General features: G+C 47.5%; 1 protein-coding gene across 8 annotated transcripts in view; it reads right to left on the bottom strand.

The window, feature by feature from the left end:
- The window catches only part of Pcnt (pericentrin), a 108,783-nt gene that overhangs the window by 50,867 nt on the left and 41,562 nt on the right, over positions 1-16,354 (bottom strand). For 7 of the 8 annotated variants that reach the window (XR_011373589.1, XM_070030881.1, XM_070030882.1 and 4 more), the window contains 6 exons: positions 14,967-15,170; positions 7,118-7,269; positions 6,529-6,680; positions 5,860-6,092; positions 3,673-3,835; positions 2,977-3,189 (listed from right to left, as the gene is read on the bottom strand). Coding sequence is in view for 7 of the 8 variants with exons in the window: in XM_070030881.1 (XP_069886982.1) it covers positions 2,977-3,189; positions 3,673-3,835; positions 5,860-6,092; positions 6,529-6,680; positions 7,118-7,269; positions 14,967-15,170 (1,117 nt within the window). In the remaining variant the exon portion in view is untranslated. The remainder of the gene's footprint in view (positions 1-2,976; positions 3,190-3,672; positions 3,836-5,859; positions 6,093-6,528; positions 6,681-7,117; positions 7,270-14,966; positions 15,171-16,354) is intronic. The other variant, XM_070030886.1, reaches the window with a different exon arrangement.

Genomic DNA, 16,354 nt, shown 5'->3' with positions numbered 1-16,354 from the left:
AGCTCAAGATAGGAAGAGTTCCTGGAGATATTCCTACAGTGGCTGACCTAAGCCCAGCCTCTGCCAAGGACCTGCAGATCAGTCCTACATAGAAGCTCAGGCCCTACAGAGCAGAGCTACAGGGCAGCACAGAAACCCAGCTGCAGCCCAATATGGTATCTAACTATCCACAGGCCCAACTTCTGTATCTGTCATGCCCACATTAATAAAACACAAGGTCTCCAGGAAGGACACCATGGCAGACTACTGGCTGCAGTGAGGGTTTTTGAAAGACCTACCTAGCAGAAAATGGTGAGTCTTCTGACCTCAGGGAAGAGCTAGGATTAGAATCTTGTATCACCTGTTATGCCTAATAAACAAAGAAGGAAGCAAGGGAATGGTCAAACACTCAGTCCTAAAAAGGCCCCACGCACAGAGCCTTGGGAGACAAGGAGACCTGGACAACGAAGGGAAGACACTTGGTTGACTGCACACATTCACACCTGAAGAAGGAAGTCCTGTTCAACACAGCAAGCAGAAAGGAGAGATGAGGCAGCACAGAGGAAGTCAGGAGTAAATCCAAAGGCTTTGAGAACAGGGACCAAGATTAAAAGAACCAAATAAGAAGTTCACCAATGACAATTGGAAAAAGTCATTGAAAGCTGAAGAAAGATGTTTGCCAATGAAAGTTTTATTTTGTTTGTATGTATGTATTTTGTACATATGTTTTTTGGCTGGTCCTCAGGCTTTAACTCAGGGCCTGGACACTGTCCCTGAAGATTTGGTTCTCAAGGCTAGCACTCTACCACTGAGCCATAGTTCCACTTCTAGCCTTTTTGGTGGTTAATTGGGGAGGAGACTCTCAGGGACTTTCCTGCCCAGGCTGGCTTTGAACAATGATCCTCAAACCTCAGCCCCCTGAGAAGCTAAGATGATAGGCGTGAGCCACCAGTGCCCAGCACATGACAGTTTCAAAAAGTTACTACGACTGGAAGAGAATCTCAGCAAGAAGAGTAGCTCAGCAGTACCTGCCTAGCAAGTATTAAGGCCCTAAGTTCAAATCCCAGTACTGCCCAAAAAGAAAAAGAAAACTCATTAACACAGCATCCAGAAATGAAATTAATGTACTTTAGCCTGAAGATAAAGCAATAAAGAAGATACAAATGAAAAAGCCAGACACGACCGAGCAAATCTGACAATGGTGTGGAACTATTTCTAACACATCAGCATTAATCTGCAAATGCTTTACACTTATGTTTCAACCATTTCATTTTCAGTATTTATGACTAAAAAAAAAAAAACCACTAAAAATCTGGCTAGGCACAGTGATGTGTTGCAACTCTAATAACAGTACCTACGAGGCTGAGGCAGAAGGATCAAGTTCACAACCACCCTGGCCTATCTATATGGCCAGATCTTGTCTCAAAATAAAAAACAAGGGGGGCTGGGAAGGTGGCTCAGTGGTGGGAGTGCTTGCCTTGCATGCATGAGGCCCTGGGTTCGATTTCTCAGTACCACATAAGCAGAAAAAGCTGGAAGTGGTGCTGTGGCTCAAGTGGTAGAGCGCTAGCCTTGAGCTGAAGAGCTGAGGGGCAGCACCTATGCCCAGAGTTCAGGCCCCATGAGTGACAAAAAAAACAAACAAACAAACAAAAAAAAGATATTAAATCTTGAATTTGAGCCCATGGATGTATGTATATGTTTCAGGAAGTAGGTCTCAATAAGTTCTCAAAGGGGTCAGAAAGTGTGCTGAGGCACACTAAATAAAAGGAATCAAGTTCAAAGTCTAGAACCCAGTAGAGACTAAGGCAACAATTTTGAGGGCTGAAAGGCTTCACCAGGGTCCCCCCAAAATAAATAAATAAATAAATAAATAAATAAAAAATAAAAAACAAAGGGCTGGGGGACGGGGGGCGGGGGGGATGGGAAGGGGAAACAAAGGAGGAGGCTACAATGCTTGATAAGAAATGTACTCATTATCTTGTCCATGTAATTGTAACCCCTCTGTACAGTACTTTCACAATAAAAAATAAATAAAAAATTTAAAAAAAAGGGGGGGCTGGGAAGGTGGCTCAGTGGTAGAGTGCTTGCCTAGCATGCATGAGGCCCTGGGTTCAATTCCTTGGTACCACATAAAACAAAACAAAATATAATTTTTCAAGTGAGCGAGTGAACTTCCTCAGCTCCCTATCCACCAAGAAGTGAGCAGCCCTCCTCTGCCACACAGTCCAGGCGTGGTGCACTGCCTGAACACAGCAGTTAGCAAGTAACCATGAAACCTCTGAAGCCAGAGCCAAAATAAACCTTTCCTTCTTCAAGTTGTTTTTCTCACACAGGAGACACACATTTACAGTACAATTTTAAGAAGCTCATTTTTTTTTGGTCGGCCGTGGGGCTTGAACTCTGGGCCTGGCGCTGTCCCTCAGCAATTCAGCTCAAGGCAAGTGCTCTGCCACTTGAGCTACAGCACCACTTCCGGTTTTCTGGTAGTTTATTGGAGATAGGAGTCTCATGGTCTTTCCTGCCCGGGCTGGCTTTGAACCATGATCCTCATATCTCAGCTTCCTGAGTAGCTAGGGTTCAACACTTTTTGGGGGGTGGGAGGGTTGGTCATGGGGCAACTCTGGGTCTGGGCGCTGTCCCTCAGCTCTTCAGCTCAAGGTTAGCACTCTACCTTGAGCCACAGCACCACTTTCAGCTTTTTTCTGCTTATGTGGTGCTGAGGAGTGGAACCCAGGGCCTCATGCATGCGAGGCAAGCATTCTACCTCTGAGCCACCTTCCCATCCATCCCGGTTCACTGTTCCAGAGGATTCAAAAGCAATACCAGTCAAGAGGATCATCTTCCTCCAGACCACTGTGTAGCAACTGAAGCTACATCCTGCCAGTCACTTTCAAACAAGCCCGGCTCCTTGCTTTCCATGTCTTCACACCTATAACTAGCAAGCTTCTGTGCGAGTTTGGACCCCACCCTCACCTCTACATCCACATTCCTTACCAGCCTCCCTTGCCTCTGCCTCAGCAGCCAAGGCTTCCTTCTGGCTCCACAGGGTGGCATTCTCCTGTCTGAGAGCAGCCAGATCCTGGGCTGCCTGCTGCAGCTGCTGTCGTAGGCTTTCAAGCTCCAGGACTAGCTGCTGCTCCAGCTCCTCCTTTTGGCCAAGTGCCTCCTGAAGATCAGCTTTCTCCACCTTGAACCCTTCAAGGAGGCCTGAGGAAGAGACAGTGTTCAGGCAAGGTGTTGCAATTCACCTGGAGGATGAGAGCCCACCAGAAGCCCTATGGGCGCTAGGAGACCACAGGCAACACTCCTGGCAAGCAGTCACAGGCTGTCTTCCGTGGAGGTGGGGCTATGGAGAAGCCCACACCACAGAAAAGGGTTACACACCAGCGACCCCTATGTTAAGACAGTGTGCAAAGAAACCTCCGTCCCAGGAAGGCTATGGGACGAACACTGAGTGTCAAGGGCATTCCTTTTCTTCAACCCAAAAAGAAGAGGTCAGTGCCAAGAGATGGTGGCCCTTAAATGGCCCTGCCAGTAACCCAGGGCACCCAAGCCATAAATACTTCCCCAAGTACAATTTTCATTAAGGGATGTCAGCGGGCCACACACAGGTGTAGTTTATTCATATACTCTGCTTCTCACGCTTCCTGTAGGAGAGCGGAATCCCTGATGATGAAGTACACAGCTTACTTTGAGCTGTGTGCAGCTCCAGCACCAGCTCAGCCTTGGCGGCGCTCTCCTCTTGCAAGCGTTCCAGCATCTCCTGCTGCTTCTGCACAAGCTGTGCAGTCTCCTCGGTCTTGTGGAGAAATTCTTTTTCAAAATGAGAATGTATCTGACGTGCTTCTTCTAACTGTTAAAACATTTCAGATTGTTTTGAGAAGCAGGAGTGATAAAAGGAATAAGACTGGTTAGAATACATTGCAAACGTGGAAATGCAACAATGAAATCCTTCCCCCACCCCCGTATAACTAATGTAAGGTTAAAAAAAAATAAGTACACACTTTTGAGAATCAGAACTGCAAATTAGAAATAAGCATAGAAAAATAAGAGAGACCAGGCACTGGCCTGTAATCCTAGCTATTCAGGAGGCTGAGATCTGAGGATCACACTCCAAAGCCAGCTCAGGTAGGAAAGGCCATGAGATGCTGATCTCCAATAAACCACCAGAAAACTGGAAGCATGGCTCAAATGGTAGAGGGCTCTCCTTGAGGTGAAGAGCTCAGGGACAGCACCCAGGCCCAGAGTTCAAGCCCCATGAAGAGAAAGTGAGAGAGAGAGAGAGAGAGAGAGAGAGAGAGAGAGAGAGAGAGAGAGAGAGAGAGAGAGAGAGAGAGAGAAATTACCAGGTACTACCAGGCGCCAGTCCCACCACCACTAGCAAAACAGTAGATGGTATATGTCACCAGGGCCGTCCTACTTCCCCCAGAGCTGAGGGGGCCTTCCTAGACCTCCTTTACTTCCCAGAGCCCAGCTCCACCCACCCTAGCCCTTCTGCCTCCCTCTCTGGCACTTTCAGGCCATCTACAGGGTGAGGAATGCAGATGGGCCTTTGAACTCAAAATACACACTCCTCTACTCCTAGAGTAAAGCACCAAGCCCAGCTTCCCTTGGCTCCCCACTAGTTAGCTCAAAACTCTGGCCTTTCCTGGGCTCAAGATATGTACTGGTCTCTAAGAATATCATTGCTTCTTTCCTGAAAATGTTTCAGAGGACAACTCTTATGCATCTATTGCCTCTCCCCAAACTGGCCACCTCCTCCAGCTTCTATCCTCTTGAACACCCATCTCTATCTGCAGTCAAGGGCCACCACATAACCACCAGCAAACACAGCCTGGCAGGGAGCCCTGTCTGACCCTGACCTCAGTCACAGCCACTACCACATAGCTCTTGTACTTCCCCCAAGGCTCTGCTGCCTTGATAGGGAGGCTCCACCTTCAGCACCTCCCCATGTTACTTCCCTCCCCCCCACCCCCAGCGTGGGGGAAGGTTTTTAATAAGTCGTATAGACCCATGGCAGCCCCAAGGCACTTGCTTAACATCTGCACCATGGGGTGTGGTCCTGCAGAAAAAGATCATAGGAATGAGTTCCATTTAGACCCATCTAGAGACATGGAAAGCACCCGATTACAGGTCAAAGGCTGGACAGGATGCTCATGGGGAGAATGGGGTAGGCAGGCGGGAAGCCCGAAGAAGTATTCTATGTCTCAACACTAAGGGTAGAAAAATTACTTAACACCAATGCCTAACAGAGAAATGCTTATGTTTTAACTGGAATAACTTAGAAAAAGAATCACCTTATTGTTTTCCACATACTCTTATTTCATTCCTATTATAATTGCCTTAAAGGTTCTGAGAGTTAACAAAATCAATTCTTCTTAGTGCTAATCTCTAAATATGAAAACACTGAGTGGAATTGCAATACTGCATGATGTAAAAGAAGTGGTCTGAGATTTTATTTGCCATTCACAGAAAGTTTCCCAGAGAGTAGGAAAGAAAAGACTGGAAGAGAACATGTATGAGAACACAGTTGATAATTCACATGAATAAAAGTCAAGGCCTGAGGTGGTGCCGCAAGTGGTAAAGAACCTGTCTTGTAACTGTGAGATTCTGAATTCAAATTCCAGTACTACTACCTCACTTCCATGCCATCTGACTATCTCACTCCAACAAGACCAGGAGATTTTATTCCCAAATGACCAGAAGAACCTCTGCTCCTTACAGGCTGCAAAGCCTGGCAGAAAATTACAGATAATGCAGTCACAGAACCTAACTGAATGCCTAACAGCCCTGTATCACCGCGTGACTATATTCTGTCAGTACCATGTTGGTGTCTGAAGACTCACGGCCTCCACCATGACACGCACTGGGACTCACCTGTCTGGAGGAGTCTAAGGCCATCTCTAGGAGTCCATCAACAGCCATGCCAAGGCTCTGGTAGAATTTTCTAATGGGCTGCTCACATTCCAGAGTACTTTCCGGATTCAGTAAAAAGCTTTCACAGACATGACTGCTAATTTCAGCCACTGAAGACATCTCTGCTCCTTCAGGCAAAGTTCTGTCCAATCCCAGCAGGATAGTATCAGACCATATTTCATCAAGTGCTGGAGCTAAAGTAAGCAAATACAGACAACTCTTCCTATGAGTGAGTACTCTGACCAGCCTGTGCTCTCCACTCAGTGAAAATAATGACCCAGCCAGAATCTTAGGACCAGCATACACTCCACTTCCTCAAGTGGAGACCCAGCCACAGCCCTAGAAACCAAACACTCCAGACCATAAGCAACTGATTGAGCCACACCCTTAGGACTAACACACACACACACTCACACGCACGCACGCACGCACCACGCACGCACACACACACACACACACAGCAACCCTCAGGACCAGGCAATTCTACACAGGCCCAAACTTCCCTCTCCCTGAGTTTGGATATAGGCAAGGAACAAAGGTGAGGCCCCTTAGAGCTTCCCCAACCCAGGGGCTTGCTCCCAGCATCCCCAGCATCCCCAGCCTCTGAGGGACTCATCCTGGTACACGCACCTGCTTCTGGGGCTTGGCCTGCTTCTGTGGCACCCATGTGGTCCAGAAAGAGACCCACACGCTCACTAATCCGGCTCTTCAGGGCAACAGCTGCCTTCAGTGTTTCTCCAAACAAACCCAGCAGTCTCCTCAGGGCATCACGGAGTACTTTCCTAAGACATGAACCACAGTCATAAGGCTACTCTGCAGCCTTAGGAATTCCCTGGCTGACTAGCCTGCATACCACAGGGTCCCAGAACACAGAGGACAGATTCCTGACCCGTAACAACCTGGGAAAGGACTCCCAGGCAGGAAGTAGTACTATTACTGGTTAGATGGGATGGGATTGTAGGAGACACAAAGGAAGATAATGTGAAGTAAGTAGGGCTGGTAAAATGTGAAGATTTGGAAAAGTAAACTGGCAAGTATACAGGTGTTCATCACATTCATGACACTATCTCGACATTGAGATATTTTTCAGTAAGAAGAGCACTGTGGCCAGGGTCTATGTCCACCAGACGTAGATACTCAAGGAGAACACCGTGGACCAGGAGGAGGGCAGCAGCAGGGGACCAGCCAGACGGCAGCATGATGCCAGGGACACACTGACCCCTCACTCTCAGACTGGTCCACATCTGCCCGGAGCATGCAGATGAGGGCGGCACCCTCCTGGTTCTCCCTCTCACGCCTCTGCCGCAGCCTCTCGAGCTCAGAGTGGCACTGTTCTACCTCCTGATGCAGGGACAAGACTTGGTCTTTCAGCTGTTGAGAAAAAGTATTGAATCCCAGTTAAAACAATTAGTTAACTGTAGGTTGCTATGGGAAAATTCTGTAACTTTAACAATTATATCTAATAAAAAATGGGCTCCCCAGTGCTGTCTCTCACAGTAACAATGGATCCCAGCAATCTTGTGAAGCTTGGAAAAAGCATAAAGGGAAATACTCCAGCCAGAACCCTTAAATCAAAACATCCCTGAGGGCCATTCACCAGAGACTAGGACTTCACCAACATAAACATGGGCATCCGCCACACAAGAAAGAGCAGAGGAGGCTACAATACAACATCGCTACACACTCTGCAGACTCAAGACCAAGAGCACAGGGAGAAACTTCCCTTGTGGACAGCATGGGGAGGCCATCCTTTCCACAGCTGTTACAGGGCAGGGACAGGCCAACGACTTGCCAACAGGCTCTAGGTTGGGAACAGAGAGCAGAAGTCAAAGGTAAGTGGTCCTTATGGAGAGAGGCCATGTGAAGGGGCCTCTGTGGGGCAGGGAGCAAGCAGGGGCCAGCGAGGAGTCCCACAATAATCTTAGTGTACAAAGAAAACACAGCGCTGGGAAGGAGGTTTAGCAATAGAATGCTTGCCTAGCATGCATGAAGCCCTGGGTTCAATTCCTCAGTGCCACATAAAAAGAAAAAGCCTGAAGTAGTGCTGTGGCTCAAAGTTGTAGAGTGCTAGCTTTGAGCAAAAGAAGCTCAGGGACAGTGCCTAGACCATGAGCTCAAACCCCAGGACTAGCAAAAAGAAATTTAAAAAAAGAAAAAATAGACCAGAGGAAAAAAAGGAGAGTGTGATTATATAACCACCCTACTACAGGAAATCATACCTACCAGAAATACAGTATTAATGGAGGAGAAATAGAAAAACACACAGATTCTGTAAAATCAGTGGCTGAGTCACACTAACACATACAAGTGACTCAAAAATTAAAGAAAACGGAGTAAGTAAAAAATGGGCTGGGGAAGTAACTCAGTGGCCACAGTATGTTTGTGTTAGGCCCTGGGTTCACCCACCATGCTCAGTACTAACAAACAAACAAAACAAAACTTTCTCTCTGAGAGAGATCTAGACAGATGTATGTGTGTAGGGTGTGTACACACACACACACACACACACACACACACACACACACACACACGTTAAATAATAACACCAAGAGACAAAGGACAGTGTATACCAGAATGCTCCCAGCACACCAACACGTATACATCCCAGATGGCTCAAGGCAGGGTTATATCCCCCTCCCTGGATGATAGCAAATGACAGTGACCAGGGGTTGACAGAGGACAGACATACTACCGTTTAAGCCACTTTGCTAATGCTTTTTGTCCAAATGTGTCTTACTTCCTGCCAAGTCTACCCTGCACACAGATGTGTGTTTCTGCACCCAACCACTGAGCTTCCCCATAAATGGGATCAGGTATGCACAACCACTGGATGTCAGTCAGAGGAGAGATCTATCTGGTACACACAGCTCTCAGAGATCAATATGAGCTATCTGTAACACACAATGACAACACACGTATGCCTTGATATACAATAATGAAGAATTCAACAACAAAAACAAACCACTCCTGGGGGCTGGGAAGGTGCCTCAATGGTAGAGCGCTTACCTGGCAGGCATGAGGCCCCTGGGTTCGATTCCTCAGCACACATAAGCAGGAAAAGAAATGCTGGAAGTGGCACTGTGGCTCAAGTGGTAGAGCGCTAGCTTGAGCTGAAGAGCTGAGGGACAGCGCCCAGGCCCAGAGTTCAGGCCACATGACCAGACCCCCCCCAAAAAAAACACTCCTTTAAAAAAATGACCAAGGACTGGAACAGACCTTTCTCCATATATACAAGCTGCCTTAATAAGTACATGAAAACAGAGGTAACAAAACTAATCATTAGGGAAACACAAAACAAACCCACAATGAGGTACCTCTTCATACCTACTAGCTGTAGGATGGCAAAAAAAAGGAGAGGGAGGAGAGATGAGGGAGGGAAAAGAAGAAAGAAGAAAAAAGGAAAAAGAAGAGAAGAGAAAGGGAAGAGAGAAGGAGAAGGGGAAGAAAAGAAAGGAGAGAGGAAGGAAAGGAAAAGGACAAGAAAGAAGAAAGGGAAAAGGGTAAGAAAGAAGGCAAAGAAAGGGGAGAAAGAAAAAGGAAAGAGAGGGAAGCTGAAGATGGAGAAGGGAAAGAAGGAAGAGGACAAAGATAAGGAAGAGGAGAAGGGAAGGGCTGGGAAGGATGGAGAAGAAGAGGTGACAGTGACAACAGCAGCAAGCAGGTCATAGATCTGAAGGGTCGTGATCCAAGGCCAGCTCAGGCAAAAAGTCAAATTCTGCCTAACTAAAACAAAAAGGGCGTGCCTCAAGTGGTAAGCACAAAAGTCCCATGAAACAAAAGGAAAGTAAGTATTGATAAGAATAGATTCTAGAGAAAATCAAGCCAGGTGCTGGTGGCACGTACATGTAATCCTAGCTCTACTCAGGAGACAGATCTGAAAATCACAGTTCAAAGCCTACAGGGACAGGAAAGTCCATGCTGCTGTGGCTCAAAGTGTTAGCCTTAAGCAAAAGAGCTCAGGGACAGAGCCCAGGCCCTGAGTTCAAGCCCCACGACCAATCTCCCAAAAATAATCATAATAATAGTAATAATAATGTAGAAAAATCAGAACCCTGTTCAGGACTGATGGGGAAAGTAAAATGGCACAGCTGCTGGAGAAAAGTTAGGCAGAACAGAAAACAAAAAACAAAACAGATACCAAGTAGGCACTGCTGGTAACACACTCATCTATAGGCCTAGCTACTCAGGAGGCTAAGATCTGACCACGGCAATCTAAGATACTCAAAACCTGGGTTCCATCAGCTTTAAAAGGTAAACATGCTTTCTTCCCAAATAATATGTTTTTCTTTTTTTCAGTAAGGCTCACATAAATGAATTAATCCCATTAATGAAATAAGCAGAGAATAACCTAGCAGGCTACAGCACATTTCTCAAGTCAGTACAAATGGCCCCTGTGTGTCAACGACCACAAACAGAAAGGGTGGAAATGCCTCCACTGAGGACCCAGTGCAGAAGGGTAACAACCAACGGGACCTACGGCCTCACGTGGAAGCTGGAGCCCACACAGGCTGGCCCCAGACCTGCTGTTCAAAAGCAGAGCTGTAGGCTCCATTCAGCTGTAGACCTGCCTTCCCTCTGTACCCCTATCCAAGAACAGCTTCACAGCAGGAAAGAGAATGACTTCAAGGAGATGCTGGGGGGGGTGGGGGAAAGAGGGGGGAGTGGGGGAGCAGGCAGTTCTGCAGGTGTGAAGCTGGGTGAGGCTCAGGCTCGGGGCCTCTAGACAGCCATGGCTGGCTATCTGGTAGGCCCTGACTATACTCAACAGCTCCTGCCGCCCATGCAGGGGATCCTACCTTTTACAATCATTTCTATTTCCAGCATGGAAAAAAACTCAGTTCAGTTTATTGTGTTCTAAATGGTAAGGTCAGTCTAAGAAAGGATGTTTTTAAAAAGGCTTTTTTTCCTGTTTTTTTTTAATTCTCAGAAATATAGAAAAAAAAAAACACATAATTTTGTCATAAAACATAATTGATATTCCTAGAGAAGAAAAAAGGACATACACACATACCCCCCCAAAAAAAAAACCCAACCAACATGAGAATGAAGATAAACTTGCCAAATAAAGAATTGAAGACATTCAAACATCTAAACTGATTACAGGTTCTCTTAATACTTTCAAAAGTTAACCTATGAACATGGTTAGTACTTATCGATGAAAACAGGAAAAAAGCCCTAAACAATCATGACTGGTCACACCATATCTCATTTCTAGACCCCAGACCTTGCTTAGTGTCACCAGCTCAGACTTCATTAATGAAAAGAAATTAGGCTTACGTTTTGAGAGTTTCTCACAACCAAACTCCAAAAGGCATAACATGAAAAGTAACCCAGCTGCCTCAAGTGTGTGAGCTAAATGAGCCTCTCTAGACAGGTGCAAAGATATTTGTGGCCGGGAGAGGCCACAGCCAAACAGCAAGAACAGCTTGTCCCTGCTATTTTAGGACAACGGTCCTGGTATCCCGAGGAGCACCCTGACAGGGTTTCCAAAATGTCTGCCTGAGAGGAAGTGTTTCACTAGCAGTCATTCTGGCCATCCCGGCAAACCCACCTTCACAAATCCAGGGCACAAGGGAGAGCTGGTCCAATGCATCAAAGCTCTGTGTGAGTCTAGTCTGCACACCCACACGAGGAAGAGAAGGGGCCTGGACTGGAAACACACAGGAACGAAGGAGTAACTGAAGACTTCTTAGGATGGGTTATGGCAATGTCTTAGGGAAGAAGGGTCTGGGAACTGATGCACTAAGACTGGTGCATACCCTACTAAGAAGTGCGATGAGGAGTTTATTTAATTATTCAATTATTTATGTGTCTAAATATACCCCATACCCAAAAAAGTTAACCTAAATAACTATGCAGGACCACACCTCTTCTAGCCAAACTGCTTTGTCTGAGATTAGTGGAACACAAGTATTCTCATGAGACAGCATCAGTCACACACAAATTCAGACTAGGGCAGAGAGGAACAACTGAACAAGGTTGTGCCACACCCAAAAATGGTCAAAATTACTGCACTCAACACAGTTCTCAGGCATACAACAGTCACCACAGATGTCTCAACAGCATTGTGGTGACCCAGAAAACAAGCATGGGGCCTGGGAAGGTAGCTCAGTGGTAGAGCGCTTGCCTTGCATGCATAAGGCCCTGGGTTTGATTCCTCAGCACCACATAAGCAGAAGCCAGAAGTGGCGCTGTGGCTCAAGTGGTAGAGTGCTTGCCTTGAGCTGAAGAGCTGAGGGACAGCGCCCAGGCCCAGAGTTCAGGCCCCACAACCGACAAACAACAACAACAGAAAATAAGCATGGGGCTGGGAAGGTGGCTCAGTGGTAGAGCGCTTGCCTTGCATGCCTGAGGCCCTGGGTTCGATTCCTCAGCACCACATAAGCAAAAAGAAAAAAGCCGGAAGTGGCGCTGTGGCTCAAGTGGTACAGCACTAGCCTTGAGCTGAAGAGCTGAGGGACAGCGCCAAAGCCCAAAGTTCAGGCAGGCCCCACGAACGGACCCCCCCCCAAAAAAAGAAAACAATCATGGCTTTCTATAATCCTACCAACTCAGGAGACTGAGATATGATGATCAGAGTTCAGAGCCAGCCCAGGAAGAAAAATCACTGAGACTCTTTTATGTCTAATTAATCTCCAAAAACCCAAAAATAGTGTTTTGATTCAAATGGAAGAGCACCAGTCCCGAGCAGGAAAAGCTAAGGAATAGTGCCCAGGCCCACAGTTCAACCCCCACTGGCACACGCAGGCACCCAAGAGCACGCACATGTGTGTACGTACGTACACACACACACACACATACACACATACACACACACACACACACTCAACATAGAAAAAATTTTCTTCAAAAGTATGTGACAGGGCTAGGAAGGTGGCTCAGTGGTAGCGCTTGCCTTGCATGCCAGAGGCTCTGGCTCTGGGTTCGATTTCTCAGCACCACATAAGCAAAAAGAAAAAAGCCGGAAGTGGCGCTGTGGCTCAAGTGGTAGAGCGCTAGCCTTGAGCTGAAGAGCTGAGGGACAGCGCCCAGGCCCAGAGTTCAGGCCCCATGACCGGACCCAAAAAAAATTTTTTTTAAAAAAGTATGTGGCCGGGCGCTGGTGGCTCACGCCTGTAATCCTAGCTACTCAGGAGGCTGAGATCTGAGGATCGCGGTTCAAAGCTAGCCCGGGCAGGAGAGACCGCGAGACTCCTATCTCCAATAAAACCACCAGAAAACCGGAAGTGGCGCTGTAGCTCAAGTGGTAGAGCGCTCGCCTTGAGCTGAAGAGCTGAGGGACAGCGCCCAGGCCCAGAGTTCAAGCCCCACGACCGACCAAAAAAAAAAAAAAAAAAGTATGTGACACCAGTGGCTCACACCAGTAATCCTAGCTACTCAGGAGGCTGAGATCTGAGGATCACAGTTTGAAGCTAGACCACACAGAAAATTCCCCACAAGACTATTATCTCCAGTTTTTTACCACTCAAAAACCAGAAGTGGAACTGTGGCTCAAATGGTAAGAGTGTTAGTCTTGAGCACAAGGAAGCTCAGAGACAGTGCCCAGGCTGAGTTCAAGCTCTACTCTTCCCGCACCCCCCCCCCAACTCTTATCACCTCTATAACAATAAAGTGCATTTAAAAAATAAAAAAAAAAAGCAAGCACACAGCTCTAAGAATGACTTTGAAAAAGCAAGGTAAGCCGGGAACCAGTAGCTCACACCTGTAACCCTAGCTACTCAGGAGGCTGAGATCTGAGGACGAGGCTCAAAGCCAGCCCTCTCAAGTCATGTGCACACATGCTACTTATACAAGTTCATCAGGCAGACCAGGGACTATAGTGTAACCTCGATGCAGGGCCTCTGCACAAGGGAGACCCTGGTAGTGAATGTTCTCCTACACAGATGGACTAGGGCCCATGGGAGCAGGGCAGCAGTCCTTGTAGCCTCCCAAGGATAAAAGGGGTTTCTCAATGCTTTGTTAGATTTTGTCATGAAGCTGCCACATAATTTGGCATTTAGATAAACTCTAAAAAAGAAACTGTAAGGTGTGCAGATTTCCAAAAGTATCTAATCATGCTCTGTGTTAAACCCCATAGCAGCTTGCCCCATAGCATCCTTCTACATTCTTCCCTAGAAACGGCACCAACAACTCAACTGTGGCCTCCCTGCCAATCTCATGCCATTGCCATCATCAGCAACACTTTAGTAGATAGCCTTACACCCGCCTCTCCTCCTTATGCCTCTCATGGACTTAGGTCAACTCATGCCTTGGCCGAAACAGTCATCATCACCAGGCAGGCACTGGTGGCTCATACCTGTAATCCTACTTAAAAGGCTGAGATCTGAGGATCCTGGTTCGAAGCCAGCCAGGGCAGGAAAGTCCATGAGACTCTTATCTCCAAGAAACTATTCAGAAAAAGCTGGAAGTGGTGCTACGGCTTAAGTGGTATAGATTTGGGCACAAAGAGGCGTAGGGACAGTGCCCAGGCCGAGTTCAAGCCCCAGGACCAGCAAAAATGTCATCATCGGCTGGGAAGGTGGCTCAGTGGTAGAGCGCTTGCCTCGCATGCATGAAGCCCTGGGTTCAACTCGTCAGTACCACATACACAGAAAAAGCCAGAAGTGGTGCTGTTGCTTAAGGGATAGAGTGCTAGCCTTGAGCAAAAGAAGCACAGGGAAAGTGCCAAGGCCCTGAGTTCAAGCCCAGGACGGCCAAACAAAACAAAACGGTCATTATCAATCCCTTCTGCATTACACTGTCAAAGTGCCTCTGGGATAGATTCATGTCCCAAGAGTCACTTCTGCCTCTAAGACTAGGCCAAGACTACTCTCCAGGGGCATCCACGAAGGGACGCTGGCAATCCACTTTACAAGGACACCCACAAGGCCTGGATGAGCCAGCACTTTGACGTTGCTCCCCATGGAGCTAGGTCCTCACCCATTGCAGTGGGTCCCACAGTCGCCATGGACCGCTGAGCGCGGCTGTGGTTCTCACAGCATCATGATCAAGGTTTCAAGGTGGCACCCAGGGACTCCATCAGAACATGCGCTTGCGTACCCCATCCCTGTTACACATGGAACACTCACCTGAGCAACCTGTCCCTGTACCTCTGGGGGCTTGGCCAGCTCTATTTGTGACTTCTGTGTCTCAACTGCATGTATATCTCCCAGCTGCTGTGGAGTGGCTTGGCCCTCTAGGAGCAGGACTTCAGTGTCCACCCTGTCCAGGGACGCAACCTTATCTTCCTCTAGCAGGCACCTCTGATGATGCAGGGCAGAAGCTAGTGACTCCTGCCAAGAGAGAATCCCAACCACCTGTCAGCAGTGCACCGGGGCCCCTCTAAGGCCTTGCCACATGTTACTTACAGTTAAATTCTGCCACCAATAAAGTTCAGTCATGTGTTAAAAACATATTTTTGGCTGGGCGCTGGTGGTTTACGCCTGTCATCCTAGCTACTAAGGAGGCTGAGATCTGAGGATCGTAGTTTGAAGCCAGCCAGGGCAGGAAAGTCCATGAGACACCTCCAATTAACCACCAGAAAATAGGAAGTGGCACTGTGTCTCAAAGTGGTAGAAAAAAGCTCAGTGACAGTGTCCTGGCCCTGAGTTCAAGACCCAAGATCAGCATAAAAACAAAAACAAAGGGCTGGGAAGGTGGCTCATTGGTCGAGTGCTTGCCTTGCATGCCTGAGGCCCTGGGTTCGATTCCTCAGTACCACATAAGCAAAAACAAAAAAAGCCGGAAGTGGTACTGTGGCTCAAGTGGTAGAGCGCTAGCCTTGAGCTGAAGAGCTGAGGGACAGCACCCAGGCCCAGAGTTCAGGCCCCACGACCGGACCCAAAAAACAAAAACAAAACAAAAACAAAAACAAACCGCACTTTCATATATGATATGTATTTTTTCTGCTTTCTGAATATTCTATCAGAACTTCATTTTCTTTAAACCAAATGAACCAAGGCCTACTACAGGCTTAGATCTACAGGCCAAAGCAAGTGCCACCCTTAGCGTCTGCCACATGTGACTCAGCCAGGACAAGGGACCCTGAGACAGGTTGTATGTGGCTGAAAAAGTGTATGTCTTGCCTGGGGTCTCCTAGTAGCATCAGACATCTCTGCAAATCAGTTGAGATGAGAGGCAGAAAGAGGGAGAGAGAGATCAGATTCATCCTCGCTGGATCAGTCCGGGTGCAGATGACGCCAGCCTTACTAGCCGGGAGACAGCAACTGGGGTGGCACCTGTTCCAAGGGCGGGCACTCACAACGGTTCACTGTTCTATATACTACCAGAGTAGCGGCATCTACCTCAGGAAGACAGACTCCCATAGGGTAGAAAGTGTGCAGTGTACACACTAAGATGGGTTTTAAATCAGACAGATATGGCCTATTCATGATCACAGATAAATGGGCTCTGCGATGGATGCAGGTCCATGGAGACTTGGCCAGAAATTCTCCTTCCCGCCAAAAATTTCAAGTGC

This window comes from Dipodomys merriami, unplaced genomic scaffold (assembly GCF_024711535.1).
Source record: "Dipodomys merriami isolate MVZ:Mamm:240054 unplaced genomic scaffold, mDipMer1.0.p SCAF_2, whole genome shotgun sequence".
Lineage (NCBI taxonomy): Eukaryota > Metazoa > Chordata > Mammalia > Rodentia > Heteromyidae > Dipodomys > Dipodomys merriami.
The sequence above is the reverse complement of the archived record's forward strand: the minus strand, read 5'-3'. Positions and strand labels throughout refer to the sequence as shown.